Source organism: Mytilus trossulus, chromosome 2 (genome assembly GCF_036588685.1).
Source record: "Mytilus trossulus isolate FHL-02 chromosome 2, PNRI_Mtr1.1.1.hap1, whole genome shotgun sequence".
Lineage (NCBI taxonomy): Eukaryota > Metazoa > Mollusca > Bivalvia > Mytilida > Mytilidae > Mytilus > Mytilus trossulus.
Window position 1 is genome coordinate 68,852,599 of NC_086374.1, and position 19,827 is coordinate 68,872,425.

General features: G+C 33.1%; 2 protein-coding genes across 4 annotated transcripts in view; one reads left to right on the top strand and one right to left on the bottom strand.

Annotated features, from left to right (window-relative positions):
• Positions 1 to 5,462, top strand: part of LOC134707879 (ciliary microtubule inner protein 2B-like) — a gene marked incomplete in the record, with an annotated part of 12,389 nt that extends 6,927 nt beyond the window's left edge. Inside the window, 3 exon segments of the mRNA XM_063567987.1 lie at positions 1 to 77; positions 2,577 to 2,807; positions 4,594 to 5,462. Of these exon segments, the coding sequence (XP_063424057.1) occupies positions 1 to 77; positions 2,577 to 2,807; positions 4,594 to 4,679 (394 nt within the window).
• Positions 5,463 to 6,677: 1,215 nt separating this feature from the next.
• LOC134707877 (uncharacterized) overlaps positions 6,678 to 19,827 on the bottom strand; it is a 34,043-nt gene continuing 20,893 nt past the window's right edge. Inside the window, exons 3-9 of one of the 3 annotated variants that reach the window (XM_063567985.1) lie at positions 19,015 to 19,102; positions 16,072 to 16,232; positions 14,939 to 15,248; positions 12,993 to 13,079; positions 10,988 to 11,109; positions 9,497 to 10,332; positions 6,682 to 7,416 (exon numbers count right to left, since the gene is read on the bottom strand). In XM_063567985.1, the coding sequence (XP_063424055.1) occupies positions 7,258 to 7,416; positions 9,497 to 10,332; positions 10,988 to 11,109; positions 12,993 to 13,079; positions 14,939 to 15,248; positions 16,072 to 16,232; positions 19,015 to 19,102 (1,763 nt within the window). In that variant the 3' untranslated portion in view covers positions 6,682 to 7,257. Of the gene's footprint in view, positions 7,417 to 9,496; positions 10,333 to 10,987; positions 11,110 to 12,992; positions 13,080 to 14,938; positions 15,249 to 15,421; positions 15,560 to 16,071; positions 16,233 to 19,014; positions 19,103 to 19,827 lie in introns of those variants that run through there. The other 2 variants (XM_063567984.1, XM_063567986.1) reach the window with 2 other exon arrangements.

Below are 19,827 nucleotides of genomic sequence, written 5' to 3' on the forward strand. Positions count from 1 at the left end.
TTCCAAATCAAAACTTCAACATTCAAAATCACCTTTTTATATGGCAAATGGTAACCCACAGAAGTGCTTCATGTCCGGTAAGTACTGAGAATATTAATGAAAGCAACACTGTTTTAGAATCTAAAGTAATACTAGTATTGGAAATTTCATTGTTCGTCCTCCAAAATGAAAATAACGGAACGTCATTAGTTAAATTCCCATTGTTTATGACCTTGTAAGCCAATCAAAATGTGATTTTAGAATCATATTCAAAACAGTGTGGATCAGGCCATTGATTGACGACCTAAATTATCCCATTGACTGGGACAGATGAGGTGAACGTTTGTCGGTAACAATCACTGCTCACTATGTACTTGTTAAAGACACTGAATCTGTGGGGTCACCAAAGGTTCTCACCATCTAAATAAAGCAATTCGAAAAACGAATCCGGAATAATACGATGTGTTGATTTATATCAATAATATAAATCAAAACATAAAGGTTATTCCTGAATAATTTTTCGAATTATTTTATTATTAAAGGCGTTAAGAACCTTCGGTGACCCCACAGTTTAAATTCTATAATAAGTAAGAAGTGAGCAATGGTCGTTACAGACAAACGTTCACCTATTCTGTCCCAGTCAATGGGATAATTTAGGTCGTCAATCAATGGCCAGAACCACACTGTTTTGAATATGATTCTATATTCTTGTGAAATATTACTCATTGAATTATGAAACAGCGAATTACATTTTCCTCATTACTTATTGCACCGTGAAAACGTTATGAATACAAATTTTACAACCAGGAACTGACCCAAAAGATGGTTCATTCATCAAGGAAAAAATCAGCTCATTTAAATTGAAAAGAACAACGTTTAAAACTAGTAAATGACATTTATTTATAAGCGCATATCACCAAAACACAAGAAATCAGTAATGACATGTTCAAGTTTTGTCTCTAATGCGTATTTGAATTAGGTCTTCAAAATTCTTGTATTTACAATGTAACAGAGAACAGAGAAAAAAAACTTTCTAATCTTGTTATTCATGTTTAGATACGAGAAACGGTATTATTTATAAATACTCTTTGCCACAGTGTCTTGCTTTTCAACTCCGGACTTTATTTGGTATTTTAACTTTTTTTTATTCGAACGTTCCTGATGATAATGTTGTAGACGAAACGCGCGTCTTGTGTACAAGAATGCTTGATAAATTTGATGCCAGTTTTTGTATTGTACAGATATGTAGATAAAAGTGAAATATCTCTTTAGGTAAGGCGGTTACTGATTATATTCAGTTAAACATTTAGATGCTATATGTCAACTGTCATAGTAACATCACACATACCACAGTAGAATACATATAGATTATAACTTGACCTTTTTTCATATCGTTCCCTTTAATGCAATGCTTTTTTTTTTTTAAAGAAAACAATCTTGTCAAACGCAATAAGATCAATGCCAAATTTCTTTCAATTTTCATATGGCCATTGTATGTAGCAGTCGGTCCTTTGGCTCTTCTTGTCCTATTTGATTCCTACTTAAATCTCTCAGATTTATTGTGATACTGCCAAATCAGGAGCGCTTTCGTGCACCTAGTTGATCATTCATTTTATAGTGAAATACTTCAGAGGACAAATACCTCTAAACGTCTCATTTTTTAACATAAACTCATTAACATTTTTACAGCAGCCATATTTGATATTTTAATTGTACGATTAAAATTTAATACACCTTCGTAAGTGGATTAAATTTAACAACAGTTTTAACATTTGTAACGCAGTGTTTAAATAAACAAGTTAAACAACACAGTATAATATACAATTATCCTTTTAGGATAGGAAATTCGGATAATAGAAAATCATTATGTTAGTATACTTGTAGGAAAAAGTGTGTACATATCTTTGCAACCTAGAGCCCATACACTTTATAGAATGGATGTATGCACATTGAAAATATGCACCCTACTGTATATGCACATAAACATACTAAGAAGTAAAATCAAAACCTTTCTACAGCCTTCAATTTACAACAATTGCTACCGTGAAATTGAGTTGATTTTACCATAGATATCTAGCATTTAGTTAAAATGATCAAGGGTCTGGTCCACAATTGTCAGACATCTTTTATTTGCCATAGCAAATACCATACATGTATGTCCAATCTTAGTGAAGCAACACTTGTATATTGAAAAATATAACACAGGCTCATGTCTCTGATTTTTCTCTTTATAAGGTATAATATATAAAAAAAAAATATTGTCAGAGACAAGTGTTTGTGTTAAATAAGCTTAATTTCAAATTCTTGTCAGAGCAAGTATGAAAATATTAGGTACACACGAGACGCAATTTTGTTCATTTCGCTGTATGGAAGGTCAAAACACAGTCACAAGACAAATAAAGCAAAATATGCTAGTTTAGAATACCTACGTAATAGGTTAATATATGTGCCTTTAATCGATTGCAGATTTTATAAACAAACAAAAAATGATGTCCATACAAATATTGAATGAAAATTACAAATATTCAAAACAATATTATAATGATAACAATAAAATGAGATACAATACTAGTATAGTTCAATTTATATTTTCAAAGGATACACCGGGTTTGTTCCACGAAGCAGAGGTCAACTTGGAATGGGTTATCCAATCATAACAAATCTTGCATTGAACGAATTTACAGACGATATAGTACGAGCCAAATCATTAGATGGTTCAGGAGCGAGAACGGTAACTTTTAAAGAGACGACAAGACCTAAATCAGATGGAAAGCCAATATACCCAATCGAAACAGGACTAGTACCACACTACACTGGACATATACCAGGTATACCTATAAATCAAAATTCAAGACAAAAATGTTAGGCCATTGAAATGAAATCTTTAGATATAACAATATGACAAGACACTGTCGTGGCAGGAATTTTGAAATAGAAATTAAATTTTAGTCGAGACAAAGAACAACCGATGAGCATATATATTTGAACTTAAGCTCTCATATGGAAATTACGGGGATAAACACCATTAAATCTTTATGATTTTGAGAAATTATGGTTTCCCAAACACTTGTTTATCTAGTTTTATATACTATACGGCTGTTTATTGTTTATAGAATTGGTATAAAGTAAGTTCCCTTCTTAGTTTGAATCTTTTCAAGTCGAACTTTAATTTCTGTCTCCTGGGGCCTTCCAGGCTACATCTCTGGAATGCTTCAAGGAGCAGCTTCGGAGACTTCAGCTGTAAACAGAAACCACTTGATTTTATCCAATTTTAATTGCACTTGTAAATACTGAGCACGCAGGTTGACGTCTGCATAGCAGTAAATGCGTTATGGATTTCCACTGCAGATCAATACAAGGGGTACAATCAAAATCACGTGATGGATATACACACACCGGAAGTTACAGTCGAACTCGCCGCTTGAAAGGTTAGTAGTTGCATTTTCTTGTTTATATCAATTAAATTTTGATTAATAAGTTGGCACATCGAATGTCGGATAATATGTAGTTTGAAAATACACAATTGCTTTTGCTAGAAAGCGTGCAGTTATTGCAAACACTTCGACACAGTTATCTGGTGAAATTTTGGAACTGTGTCGAAGTGTTAGCATTAACTGCACGCTTTCCAGCAATGATAATTGTGTATTTCAAAACTAGATAGTATCCGACATTCGGTGCACTACCTTATTTATTAAATTTTATTGATATAAACAAGTAAATACGACTACATACCTTTCAAGCGGTCTGCTCGACTGTTACGTCCGGTGTGTGTATATCCATCACGTGATTTTGATTGTACCCCTTGTCAATAGTATAGATGTAGATGTTCAGAGTAATAGAATCATATTCAAAACAGTGTGGTCCTGGCCATTAATTGACGACCTAAATTATCCCATTGACTGGGACAGATTAGGTGAACGTTTGTCGGTAACAATCACTGCTCACTATGTACCTGTTAAAGACTCCGAATCTGTGGGGTCACCAATGCTTCTCAACACCTAAATAAAGCAATTCGAAAAACGAATCCGGAATAATACAATGTGTTGATTTATATCAATAATATAAATCAAAACATAAAGGTTATTCCTGAATAATTTTTCGAATTATTTTATGATACAAGGCGTTAAGAACCTTTGGTGACCCCACAGTTTAAATTCTATAATAAGTAAGAAGTGAGCAATGGTCGTTACAGACAAACGTTTGCATAATCTGTCCCAGTCAATGGGATAATTTAGGTCGTCAATCAATAGCCAGGACCACACTGTTTTGAATATGATTCTAGAACTTTTATTTAGTTTTCAGTTTGATGAAAATTTTCACATGTCACCTATATATTACCTCGAGTATACTCTGCTCTGTCCCTTATTCACTGTAGGCTTTATAAACTGTGAATATGCTATTACATTTTAACTGACCAATAAAGTGAGTAAGAGATGAAGCCAATATTTAATTTATAACTATACAATCAATTTCCTTTTCTGCTCTAGTTCTTCTTTAAAAATGGTTAATTATTACCTTCTTTTTTCTTGTTCTTCTTTAAACAGAGTAAAATGTAACCTTGGTTCTTGTTCTAATTTAAACATTGTAGACTATAACCGTTGTGTTTGTTTACAGGCCAAAAATTCAGGTATGGTGGAACTTTCGGACACAGTACTGAGAATGCATTGAAAGTCCCCAAAGAATTGACGATGTCAGCTTAAATTTGGAACAATCACGAGAGTGAAAGATAGTGAAGGAGAAAAGAATAAACAAAACAAAAACTTATTCAAATATCTGTGATACCCAGCAGTATTATGTACATTATTTTTTGGCTTATTTCAGCTGTTTTATTGAGTCATCTGTATTTATCATTTGTGTTTCTTATTTCAACCAAAACGAACGTGAACTACATGTATTTCGTTGAATAATTTCGGACGAAAACACTTAAGTGCTACTTCCATTAAGTATTATACCTGTTGTTTTTGATAAATCAAAGCAACATTGATATATTTTATTGATGTGTTTATTCAATTTTATACAATCGGCATTGCTAGTGTTTACAATTTGCTCATTTTCTTTTATAAGTTTATATTGATAATGTGTTTATGTAAGCTGCGGTATTGTTTAACACTTTGGTTCGAAATTGACAAATCAAGTATAAACACATACATGAAAACTCGAAACATAAAACGGAACTATTATCCATGTTTGTTTTCTTTGCAGTTCAAACATATGAATGCATTGAAATGTTGGAACACTAGTGTCAAGCTTAAGACGATGAAACAATATTTAAAAAAATATTCAGGTTATTCTCTGCAAAGCAGCTTACAAGAACACATATTACGTCATCAATATTTGTGTTCTTCCTTCCAAATTGTGTTCCCTTGCCTACTAACCCTCAACTGTTACTATATAAATGTTGGCATTATATAGATATGTTGCTGTATATCATACAAGTATCATTTCGATTTGTTCATGCTTAAAAATAAAATAACTTAAAACTATTTTTTTGTGTAAATTCTTTGATTAGCCTTTGAATTACATTTATGATTAGAAGTTTGAAGTATGACGTATTAAGAATAGAAGAGGTGATTCCAAAGGGATATTCAAACTTATAGATTTCTCCTATAAGAAAATGTACACACATTATAAAAATGGCAACTAAGAAAACATTTTAATAAGAGAATTAATTAAGAAGAAAGGAAATAGTCATGAAGATGTTATACATGTGAACAATGGTTTACTTAATTTACATCATCAGGATGCAGGAAGGTTGACCCGTTGTCTAAAATCATCGCATAATACAGATTGACTCAACTTTTTATCTCCATTTGTGAAATAATTACTGAAATAATCTCTTAAATGAACATCAATTTATATTCTATGATTTTAAGTAGGACAATAACAATCAAAACCAAAGACTCGCAAAACCAGGACATTTACATCAACTGTTATATTATAAATAATTATTAAGAAACAACACGAACTCCACTAAAAACCTGGAGTGAAATCAGGTGCTCCGGAAGGTAAGCATTTCCTGCACCGTATACGACACCCGTCGTGTTATTTCTTTGTTCAGTTCAGTAATGAATTGAAAGTTTTTTTTCTCGTTCTGTTGCATGTTAATGCTGTACAGAGTAGTAATAAGACGAATTAGTATGAAACAACTATCAACCAGAAACCAAATGTCGTAGATTTAAGGAACTATCGGACATATTAAGATCTTCAACAATGTACTAAATCCATACCTCATCGTAAGCTACAATACATTTTTTAAACGAAAAAAAGGATGATGGACAGAAAAAAAACCCAATGAATTACTGAAGGTTTGTTCCGCTCTTTTCTCGTACTGTTTGTGAAAAATAAGTAACGGACGATATCATTTTAGATTTAGTTAGGAATTTAATTCCGCCTACAGAAATATAATTTCATTCTTTGATAGGGTGTTGAGTTATTGTATGCTTGCTCCTGTATTTTTTTTTCTTGCTTTTCATTTAACCGTTTATATACTGTAACAGTTAATCATTTTCCTGTCCTAATATTTTAGGTACTAGTTTGTCTTACATATCTTCCTCTTTGCGAATTTAAGTACGGCCTATATCAATATTGAAAAAAAAACTCAAGCCGGTATAGTCGGCTATGAAATGATTTTGACATGTGGTTGTCTTAAACCAGGAACACAGTAATTAGTTGTCTTTTGTTATATCTTGTAATGAATTTGTCATTCGGGAAAATTGAAAGTTTAGTTGAGACTATCAATTGCACATATAGTTGACTATTTCCCGCAAAACAAACCCAGGATAGATTTTGTTCGGTTAGCATGCATGGTTTCCCTATCTTTGTCTATTCCCTTTACAATTAATAATCAATAGTACTAGGAAAAAAATAAAGATTAATCTGTCACCATAATTATAAACTACTGAAGGATAAATAGAATAAAAGAATAATGTGTCTGATGACACTCAAGCTTAAAAAAAATGACAATTGAACGGACTGAAGAAAAGACGGAAAAGATGATACTTAATGCCCCCGTCACCTACATCAGGGTCTTACAAATGAATATTCGTTTGTCTGCAAATAAATATATGAAAGTCAGAGTTCAGAGAGAGTAATATCTACTTTAAAATAAAATAAAACAATTCGTCAAAATTGAAATGAATTTTATCCTAGTTAGGCATTTATTGTCTTTAATTATATTCATTGCACCAAAAATATGACATAATTTGTTGTGCATGAAATTAAACATATAAACATTAAAATATGAGTGTATTTATATTTGTACTATCCAACATGAAGCAATTATGATCTTGCTATTAAAATATTATAATGTTGTAGATCGTCTTCGTCTTTCGACATGACAGAACGCATTTCAGTTCTAGCACTCTCATGACTTGTTGTTGATCTGTTGCGCTTGCGTATAACAATTTTCTTTCCAGGTTTTGGCTGTGGATCAAGTTCCTGCAAAGTATCAGTAAATTAATTTATAAAGAATTTTCGTTTAACATGAATTTACTTCAAATCTGTGTAGTATTCACTTCGATGACAAATGAATTTACTAAAATTGAATATAAGTCTCTGATATCAACTCGTCTAAACATCAACCCAACAATGTTAGATCTGTGTCTGAGATCATACATTGTAATAATTAATTTTACTTAAAACATCATAACTTATACCATATATCCAGGGTTTCCGCTGGCGGTCGCCATTTTCGCAATTTGCGAAAAAATAATAATTATGGCGATTAAAATTCGTCATTGGCGAAAGAATTTGGCGAAAGAAATATATATAACGATTTATTTTTAGCCATCTTGTTTATTTACTTTTTTTTGGGTTTTTCTGACTTCACCGAACTGACAATTCTCGGAATTCACCTTGAACTCGTTAAGATTTTGACAGAAAATCAATAATCAGCTGATTGCATTCATAGCTATCGACATCAAAGGACTAATTAATAAAGGTGTTGATTGTATGATATGACAAAATGATATGGTTAAATGGCTTCTGTCACATGTCACAAAAGGGATTTATTAACAACTTTGCGACGCACGTGTTTGAGGCAAAATTTACGCTTCCTCTCCTTCTTTTAATGATAGTCCAGAAAAGAAAATTGTTGTTATGACGAAAAATGTTCAAAAGCAAGAAAGGTCTCTGATTTAAAACTTTATCATTTAACTTTCATATAGATCATTGATTTGAGTGGGTACTTCAAAGTCGTTTCATTGACCAAGTGTTTCAAGCATATAGTGTTACTTATTTACGATGGTCTAGAAAAGAAAACTGTCGTTATGAAGAAATCTATTCAAAAGGTTGGCATGATAGTAACCCTTTAATGTAATTACAACACCTTACACGAGGGATCAATTCCAAGTGATGGGGTGCTTCGTTTTGTTGTAAAAAACACTTCTTATAAAGGGGGGGGGGGGCTGGAAAAAAAGGAAAATTTTAAAAGAAAAATATATTTGTGTCTATACTTGGCGAAAAAAATAATAAAGTGGCGAAAAATATATTGTTTTGGTGAAAGAGGTGGCGAAAAAAATAACTGACCCAGGGGAAACCCTGCATATATCCCATATAAGCCATGTCTTAATATGCTTTTTTTTAATTGGAGGACTTTGTTTTTGGTAGAAGATCTTGAAGTTTGTTTGATTTTTCCATGACTTTTTTTATTCTAGTCGATCAAGAGCAAGACATTTTATGTCGACACTTATTCATTTTTTTAGTCTGTTAGTTTTGGTTATATGTTGTATTGGGATATCTGCTTCATTGGCATATCACCATAATTGTTTATATTTAGTTAACACTTTCAGTGTCTATTCTCTATGGTGTAAACCGTCTTGGTGGTCTCGTGGTAGAAAGATGCGGGATATCGAAGGTTGGAACCCCTGCCGTTCGTTAAGCTCGCTGTCTAAGAGTAAGAGTCATCTCGGTGTCTAAATAAGGTGACATGTCATTCTGCACACTTTTACCTTGTGGATGAGCACATTAAATATACGGCTCAGCGTTTCGGTCTTACACCGAGCAGGGTGTATATTCATTCCTCATTATCATGTTCTCGACCAGAATATGCATTTCGTAATTTGTCAACTATCCAACCACCAATCTATCCTTCCTCATTTCTGCCAACTGTCACTATTTGAGGGGGATTTCCCCCATGGAGGCTAACAAATGGAAATTTTGAAAGAGCAATTTTGTCCACAATTTTAAACAAAACAATAAATTTTAAATGGCTATAGCCTAGTAAAAGTATGAAGAAGCCAAAAAATAATACTAAAATATATTTGAAAGCCCCCTTGACGTTTTTGAAGGACTAGCTATATGAGCCATCTTGCATGTAAAACCCCCATGGGCATTTTGAAAAGTTGGCAGGTATACTTCCCATGATACAAATGATTGGAAAAAAACTGTTTAAAAGGAGACAAACTTAATATTTTATAACTTTGAATACATCATACAAACTAACGATTACCGGTACAAATCAATTGACCTAGTATGTTAATTTACATATTCAACTTTACTAACTATATTCTATTATTACCTGTACAGGAAGTCGCCGTAATTGAGCCACTTGAGGTCCTTTTCTTGGATTATCTTTGCATAACCAGTCTCGCACTCGTGATTCAAGAAATGAAAGTGAGGCATCCTCGTCTTCATCATCGAATGAAACCATTGCTTGTCTCTCGGGTAATGACTTAGTCATCTCCTTATCATCGTCGAAAACTTCTTCTTCTGTCTCGTTATCGTTTGATGGTTTCACTGCACTCTGAATGCGTCTAAATGATCTGGCACTTTTCCCTGCTGCTGATATTTTTGAATTGTCATGTCTCGCATCCTCTTCGGCTTTTTCCATTATTAGTTCTATATCTTTAGTAGCACCCGTCATTTGAGCGGCCATGATTAACGACTGAGGTAAACTTATTGCATGCATATGCTCGTTTCGGCCATTTTGTTTTCTTTTGTTCTTGTTTTGTGATTTTTGTTTCGACTTTTCTCGTACTCGTATCATATAAAACACACTTCCGGGTCCATCAATGTCAACTAAAGGACCCGTATGATTAAAAAATTGTCTTTCGGCTGCTAAAACAGAATCTTCATCTCTGGTGGGTTTTTCAGGAGGAGCTTTGGGGTTATTTATGAGGTTAACTTTATTCTTTAAATGGTGGAGTAACGGTACTTCTTCGCCACTTCCTAAAAGTGTAATCCGGGTATTAATTTTAATTTCCAACATTTGTTTCATGGCATCTATTGTCCTCTGGTGTTTTTTCGTAAAAAGTCTTTCATAATGCTTCATCTCCAGTACAAGAACATCTGTCTTTTCAGTACAAATAGCTGTCTGTACATAAGTATCCAAATCAAGAAGAACTTCCATTTCTCCTGAAAATATAAAACACAACTTGAAACACTTGTTAATTAAATATTTTCATACAGATACAAAATTAAAATAACTCTTGAAAGAGTAGCGAAAGATACCAGAGGGACATTCAAACTCAAAGATTAAAAACAAACTGACAATGCCATGGCTATTAAAAAAAGAAAAGGACAAACAGACAAATACGTCTGCACAAGACACAACATTGAAAACTAAAGGCTTCGCAACACGAACCCCACTAAAACTTTGAGTGACATTAGATGCTCCGAAAGGTTAAGCAGATCCTCTGCTCCACATGAGGCCCACGCTCATGTTATTATAAATCAGGCAAATGACTTAGTTCTGTAGGTCATATTCGTGAAAAGGGAACGATCCGGAAAAAACAACAATAAATGGCTGAGAGGGGAATAGAGCAGAATTGTTACCAATCGAGGCAATACGTGTGTGAAATTCGATCTAGATCTGTGTTTGTGGATACAAATCAACATTGGGTGTAAGTTTTTTGAAATTTGGTTGAGGCAAACAAAAGTAGGAGAACAGAAACCAATTTCAGAACGTACGGACAAACAGCCGGACAAGGGTAAATATTAATGTCCCAGTCGATTAGTGGTTGTTGCTTACAAAAATTATATGCTTCTAACATTTCTTTGTTTTACTTACCAATGCTCTCGTTTTTGGCAAGGTAACACATTTTTGTATTTTTAGTATGATCTTTCTTTTTCACACAAGCTGTATATTGAGGATCTGTTGGAGGTCTACTTCTATCCAGTTTCTTCAAAAACCTTTAAATGGAAAACACATTTTAGTTTGTCGTTGATTTGTAAATAAATTTAAATACCTTTCATTCGCTGTTCCTACAAACTCTAGGATTTAAAACAGAATCTTCGAAATTTCCTCCGCAAAACAAAAAAATACGAACCACTATTAAAACAAATTCAATATATGTTTTAGATTATGTTTTTATAGCTCTTGATCATACACTTAGTATTATCTAGTATATTTGAGGATTAAAATAACAAAGTTATGTGAAAAAACGTATGTCCAACGTTACATTTATGAAAAACTGTTTCAACTTATATATAGTGATCATATATTTTATTCTCTGATCTTCCTGAAACTTGGCAGAATCAACGACATGTGTCAGTTCTTTGTGGCGTTAAAGCCGTTTTTTAGTCAATTTACATGTGACTTGGTTGCTTTATTTTTTTAAAAGCTGGAATAAGAAAAATGTCCAACGACGTTTTTCGTTAACTCAACGACTGAAAGTGAATTTTATAAGTAGATATAGCAGAAAATTAATAAAAAGAGTAAGGCAATAATAATATCTACCAAAAGTACAAATATTTGTCTCATTGTTCGTGAGTTCAAATATTGCAGATTCCATAAAATCTACTCTACACAGTCGTTTTTCAAGCAGTAGCCATTTTGTCCAAGTTGATATTTCATTTGTCAATGCAGTTAACGCGTATTTTTTAACTGATATTTCAATAAGTTATTTATAATTGATCAAAACAAAATTTAAATACACGAAGAGAACAAAATTCTTTTCTTATAAACTACGTATTTGGGTCTTAAAGAAATAAAATGCTTCCACACAATACAAAACTGTAGCCAATTTGTCCAAACGTCTGAAAACGTCGAAAAATCCGAAAAAACGAGAATTTCCGACATTCCATAAGTTACAATTGAATATTCAGGATAATTAAAACAAATGGTTAAATTTGGGAAAAAAGATGTTGATGCATGGCTGCTGAAAAAAGAAAAGCTCATGATGCTATAGACTCCGGTCGGGTACATAAATTTGACACAGGTTAAATTTTGCAATTTTTATTAATTGTTTTTAGCCTTAAACGATTAATTAAACAGAATGGTGAAATTGAAAAAAAAAATCTCATTACATGAACTTCGTTCAACTTTTGCAAACACAAATTGGAGACACCAAAACAGTCCTCTAAATGTAAAATGCGAATTTTAATTTAAGTTGCGGAAGTAGTACTCCGAAATAGATCATTTAAAGTCGTCACTTCAGTAAGATGCATTCACCAATATTAAAAGACTTAATACACAGAATGTTTTTCTTCGCGATTTGTCCTGCTATTCATTTTGATAACTGTCGTGATGAAAGTTATTCCTGTACTAGGAAGCCGGAACTTTTCGTCAATATAAACTTCAGCATGAAATTAAGGTAAATGAAAGACTAATCCCAAACAGCGACGAAAACAGTTTCGTTAATTAATAAAACCCGGAATTATAATTTAGCCGTTTTTACGACGAACCAGGAGTAGATTACTATATTTTAAAATGTATATCAGAAGTGAAACAATTTAAGCAAGCAACTTTAGATGACATTAGGAATAACAGTGACATTTGAGTTGAAATAACCTATTTAAAGCTTAATAGCATCATGTCAAACCAATATTTGATTTTGAATTGTCGATTTTAATTTCATATATATTATTATTAAATGATCACAAATGTCATGATTGTGATTTACCAAGATGGGGAGTTTGGAACTCACACCACATCTTCCTTTATCTATTTGATTAAAGAACAAAATCTGGATGATCAGATAGTTGTTTTCCTTTTTAAACGATAGCGTACTATTATAAAAAAAAACAGCAATAAATTAATACGGAAAATAAAAGACACTTATTAGAGTACTTACTTTTCATTTTCATCCAAGGCGTCCATAAAAACTTTCGGGTATTGAAATACATGTTGTGACGTATCTGTTAGCATCTCTACTTGACCACTAGAAACAAAAGGCACTTATTAAAGCTTAACACACACATTTCAACATTAAAGAGAATAAACAAACCATATGTAAAAATTATTATTCATAAATAATAATCATATTTATTGTCATTCAAATAGTTTGAATCATAATATGAAGAGCTCTATGATATGTCTGACAAAAAACTTATACAGTGATACTACCGTTAATTTCTTAATAATAAAAAAGCAGGTTTAAAGAAGGTTCTAAATAGCCGGATACAGCGGTCCAAGTTACACTCAAAACATGTCAGTTATATTCCAATGAATTTTTGAATCATTTCTGTAAATGTGTATATATTATTTTGTTGCGATTTTTTTTATTTAAAGGGAGATAACACGAATCTAAAACATGTTCCTCGAAAAAAGTCGGATAACTAAATTCTTTACGTTACATATAACTTATTTTTATCGTTTTTTCCTTTTACAAGTATAGTACCATCCTGCTCAATCGTTTTGTACATTTTAAAGACTGTTAGCGACGTCACAATGTGTGAGGAGCAATAATCGGCAACGTCATAAATTAAATTATCGACGAGACGTTTCATATAGAGAAAATGTAGCTTGACCAGGAACCCTCAATGCCAATTCTTAAAAATAAGGATAAATAAACAGTTGAGAGCTATATGACCTGAAATAAAAGCCTACTCGTCCCAAAGACAACTTTGCCTGAGGGAGTTGAGCCCTAATAGCACCATAGATCTTAATACTTTATCATTAAATGTGTATCTCTCAAAGGAAGGCAACAGCCACCAGAAAATGCACGATAGAAATTTTAATCGGATTTTCTGTGTAAAGTTAATAGCGTAAAATATCAGCCGAACACAATTTAAGACATTTAAGCTCGTTCGCTGCTCTCACTCGCCAATAAGTTCACATTGTTGCACAGCTAAGCATTTACGATCTTTAAAAAGCGTAAAAAACGGTAATGTTTACGTAACTTATGTCGCTTTTTCCGACGCGTGTCTTTGAAATCTACCAAATTATAAAACTTTGATAACTATTTGAAGTTGCTTTTTTATGCATTAAAGGATGCAACTGTCATAACACAAGAACCGGACTGGAGCCAACATTTGTTGAAAACAATAATTCAAGAACAAGCACTGGATTCGTGTTTTAATCTAAACTTAGTTTTCTCGTTTGAATTGTTTTACATTGTCTTATCGGGGTCTTTTATAGCTGACTATGAGGTATGGGCTTTGCTCATTGTTGAAGGCCGTACGGTTACCTATGATTGTTAATGTTTGTGTCATTTTGGTCTTTTGTGGATAGTTGTCTCATTGGCAATCATACCACATCTCCTTTTTTATATTTAGACTAATTTCTAAATGTTACCACAGAAATTGAAAATTTAATCTAGTTATAAATATCTAGTACAAATAATAAGTAGCACCACAGAATTCAAAAGCTAATATAATTTTGGAAGAATCGGCATTCAAAAAAGTACATTTGCATATACACCCAAAAACAATTCACGCCTGTTTCAGGAAATAAAAAAAGCCATCTACATTATATCTCTAAGATTGAGTGACGCGTTTTCCTGCAAGAAAAATCGGCCCATTAATACCTAAGTGATTCCAATATACGCCTGTGAGCACTCCTGATAAATATAAATCCAGAAAAGTGCTCCAAGAAGCATGCAATTTATAAAAAGGTATTTTCATATTTTTTTTAGTACTGTACAAATAGAAGGCATTAGTTTAGAACGACATGTGGTATTACGGCACACTTTGAAACCGGTTGCTTTACCAATGCAATAAGTTTTACCAAAAAATAGTGCACAAATGAAACAACCAGATTGTTTTTACTAGCTTTGATAATAAAATTAGATCCACTTACCTAATTATGAAATATATATTAGTCAAATGATCTCCTTGTCGCACGAGGGCGCTTTCATAAGGAAAAGACTCTTTGTACAAAGCCATAGCTAGTTGTTTCTTGTATCTCGGAGCCCAGGTAGAAAAAAGAGGACTGTCTTTAATGAATGCAGCCTTCTCTTCAAACTCTCGGGCAAGAACATCCTTAACTGCCCGATTGTAAAGTGCCCTGTCTACCATAAGTAAATCTGTTTTCTCTTCGGAAATAATTGAGGCTGTTCGGATGCAGTCATCTGACATGAGAGCAACCTCTCCGAATGGAACTCCAGGACCTGTTTAAGAAATAAATAAAACAGAGATTACATACCCGATAATGCAATCGTATTACATGTGAGCAGCTGTAAAAGATGTGATAATTAATATTTGATGAATTCATCCATAATCAATGTAAGTGAAAGTACAACCTAACCAAGATAAAACAAAACTAAAAAGATATAAAACTCACACGAAAACATGCATTTCCCCACCAATTCTGAAAGTCTTTAGTTTGTTTCCCTTCTTACATGTATTTAATTGTTTTTCAACGTATGTATTGATATAAACATATATATCTGTGTAACAAATATGCATACGTATGTGCAAATTAGTCGTGTTTGTAGTTAAAAATCTCTATCACCTTAGCAACGAGCAGGTGCTTTATTATCGTAATTGGTACTCGGATTTTATTGCTAATTTTCTTTCACTACAATCGGTACAAAATCACAGAAACACAAATGACTATACTTATTTATTCAACGAGATTGTTTGTTAGCGTTTTTAATTCCATTAAATTAGAATTTTAGAGACTTTTAGTATCATGCAGCATAGCATTCACAAATAAAACCCTATACGTTTTGCCTTGTCATCCGATAGACTTAATTTTGGACATATAATGTATAATTTGGATTTATTTATTTTCGTGGGTACCAATTTTCGTGGACTGAGACAATTTTTATTTTCGAGGAAATTTAACTTGGTGATTTTGCAAAAGTTCTGCATATATTCCTATATAGGAAAATATGTATTCGTTGATCGTTTGAATTCGTGATTCCTCTCTTCCCAAGGTATCGACGAAAATTGTTATCCAATGAATAATAATGAATCTGCAGTACTAACCAAGGGGACAAACATAGTTTCCCAACTTGGACCTGTCGAGTGCACCGTCTGCTGTTCTACTTCCAACAAGGGCAAGGGCATTTGTATCATCGCTATCATCATCAATTTTATCTTTGTTAATGATGTAGATACCAATCTTTCCACAGAGTATTATGTAAAAGCTGAAATTAGGAAGACATTCAATTATTATAGCATAGAATAGAATATTTTTATTTCCTAAATTACAGGGCCCATAAAGGGCATGAAATAAGTTTACGATTGATTGACAAATACTGTCTTACTCGACGGAATTACAAAGTTGGAATAAAAAACTCTATTATGTTTGCTTTTGATAAATGGATCGAAAGATTAACATAGGTTGATAGATTGATTAATTATTGGTAGCTATTTGATGTGTAAAAAAACCTGTAACATTCTTCAACTAACTGAATTTGCATGCACCTATCCGAAGCCAGGTACATGTTGTTCAGTGGTTGTCGTTTGTTGATTTGGTTCATAAGTGTTTCTCATTTCTATTTTTTATATATAGACCGTTGGATCTGTATAGCTTGATGTTCGATGTGAGTCAACTTTTTGAAGGCTCCGTTCATGGCTGTATTTTGACCTATATTTTTTTTTCATGTTTCATAAAATTGACTCTCTCTTCTTATGTATATTTAACTGTTTAATAATGTGTATAATTCTTTGAACACAATGTTTGTACTTTAAGCATTTGCTGTTTATCACGAGAGTGTATATATTTGTGTATATACATATAATGCACTTTTATCTTTATAAGTAAACTGTTGTACACTTTATAAATATTTGGCTTCCTCTGAGAACCCTTCGAAAGACAACAGGATGAGGTTTTTGAGGTTATTTCCTCTTGAACTAAAGAGCGTTTGTGTATATGTTATCTTTATGAACTGTACGACGTGCTATAATAACAATTTAAAATCCCAACGGTACAAATGTAACATGTCAACATTCGGCAACGCATGATTCTGATTCCAATTTGATCAAACTTTTGCTGTTGTAGCACTAGATTTACCTTTAAAGTTGTCTATAGCTGGCTTTGAGTGTTCCAGGTAAAGGTAAATCGAAAAGAGTGTTTTGGACGCACACAATCTGACGAATTCAGAACTTTTATTGAAGGAGAGAGAAGGGGGCTCTGACTGACCTAAGAAAAGTCCATTCCAGTCATGATTAAGTGATTCCCTATATAATCAACCAATTTTTCCCCACAAAAAGAGAGACCCAGCACACTGGACCCACCTATATGACAATTTATCAAGTACTATTTTCAATATTATGAAACTAGAGGCTCTAAAGAGCCTGTGTCGCTCACCTTGGTCTATGTGAATATTAAACAAAGGAAGCAGATGGATTCATGACAAAATTGTGTTTTGGTGATGGTGATGTGTTTGTAAATCTTACTTTACTAAACAGTCTTGCTGCTTAGAATTATCTCTATCTATAATGAACTTGGCCCAGTAGTTTCAGTGGAAAATGTTAATAAAAATTTACAAATTTTATGAAAATTGTTAAAAATTGACTATAAAGGACAATTACTCCTTAGTGGGTCAATTGACCATTTTCAGATTTGCTCTAATTGCTTTGTTTTTTGAGTTATAAGCCAAAAACTGCATTTTACCCCCATATTCTATTTTTAGCCGTGGCGGCCATCTTGGTTGGTTGACCGGGTCACGCCACACATTTTTTAAACTAGATACCCAAAAGATGATTGTGGCCAAGTTTGGATTTATTTGGCCAAGTAGTTTCAGGGGAGAAGATTTTTGTAAAAGATAACTAAGATTTACGAAAAATGGTTAAAAATTGACTATAAAGGGCAATAACTCCTAAAGGGGTCAACTGACCATTTCGGTCATGTTGACTTATTTGTAAATCTTACTTTGCTGAACATAATTGCTGTTTACAGTTTATCTCTATCTATAATAATATTCAAGATAATAACCAAAAACAGCAAAATTTCCTCAAAATTACTAATTCAGGGGCAGCAACCCAACAACGGGTTGTCCGATTCGTCTGAAAATTTCAGGGCAGATAGATCTTGACCTGATAAACATTTTTACCCCAAGTCAGATTTCCACTAAATGCTTTGGTTTTTGAGTTATAAGCCAAAAATTGCATTTTACCCCTATGTTCTATTTTTAGCCGTGGCGGCCATCTTGGTTGGTTGACCGGGTCACGCCACACATTTTTCAAACTAGATACCCCAAAGATGATTGTGGCCAAGTTTGGATTAATTTGGCCAAGTAGTTTCAGAGGAGAAGATTTTTGTAAAAGATAACTAAGATTTACGAAAAATGGTTAAAAATTGACTATAAAGGGCAATAACTCCTAAAGGGGTCAACTGACCATTTCGGTCATGTTGACTTATTTGTAAATCTTACTTTGCTGAACATAATTGCTGTTTACAGTTTATCTCTATCTATAATAATATTCAAGATAATAACCAAAAACAGCAAAATTTCCTCAAAATTAAAAATTCAGGGGCAGCAACCCAACAACGGATTGTCTGATTCGTCTGAAAATCTCAGGGCAGATAGATCTTGACCTGATAAACATTTTTACCCCATGTCAGATTTCCTCTAAATGCTTTGGTTTTTGAGTTATAAGCCAAAAACTGCATTTTACCCATATGTTCTATTTTTAGCCGTGGCGGCCATCTTGGTTGGTTGACCGGGTCACGCCACACATTTTTTAAACTAGATACCCCAATGATGATTGTAGCCAAGTTTGGTTCAATTTGGCCCAGTAGTTTCAGAGGAGAAGATTTTTTGTAAAAGTTAACGACGACGGACGACGGACGACGACGGACGACGGACGACGACGGACGCCGGACGCAAAGTGATGGGAAAAGCTCACTTGGCCCTTCGGGCCAGGTGAGCTAAAAAACAATAAAACGTTTTTGTTAAATGAGAGTTTTGTCTGTGTACTTACCAGTCTCCAAACTCTCCTTGTTTTATTATAACTTCATCTTTCTCATACGTCACGTGGCCACAATTTCTCACAATATCTTTGAGGTAGTCTGAAGAAAAACAATAAATAATATTTGAACAACTATTTTAAATAAAATGTTCCTAGAAAGAAAAATATATCAATACATGATTGCATATGTTGGATTACTTTTATGTCCTACTTTGCGATGGAAAATAGCATTGAAATACATTATCTAATTTTATCATATGTTTAGTAGTAAATACAGTAGTTTTGCATATGTGATAAATAGCCTGCTGTTTAATCCATATCGCGCAACTTTGATGCGCACCCTTTATTGCATACCCTTTATCACACCCCTACCCTTTATCGCATACCCTTTATCGCACCCCTACCCTTTATCACACCCCTACTTTTTTTTTTTTTTTTTTTTTTTTTTTTACATAAAGTCAGTTTTGGTTTTTTTTTGCTTATGAAAAATTTTCCTCAATTTTTTTTATGACGTCATTGTTTGGTATGTGACGTCACGAACGTCGTTTCCATATTGTATTTGACGTCAAGAACGTCAAAAAAAAAATGTAAGGTAACCAAGGTGCTTCGGATTAGTAATTGAGCAGTTCTTTTTTAAGGCCATTGAAACAAGACAAAAGTAGATCTGAAGGTAACCCAGTGTTATGAATCAGAAAACAGTTCATATAAATAATACTCTTCTGTTGAAACATATGATAAAGCGTATAATACATGGCAAAATCCGTATCACATGCCGTATCACCCTCGACCAATATCATCCCTCGGGCCTAAAGGCCCTTGGGCTGA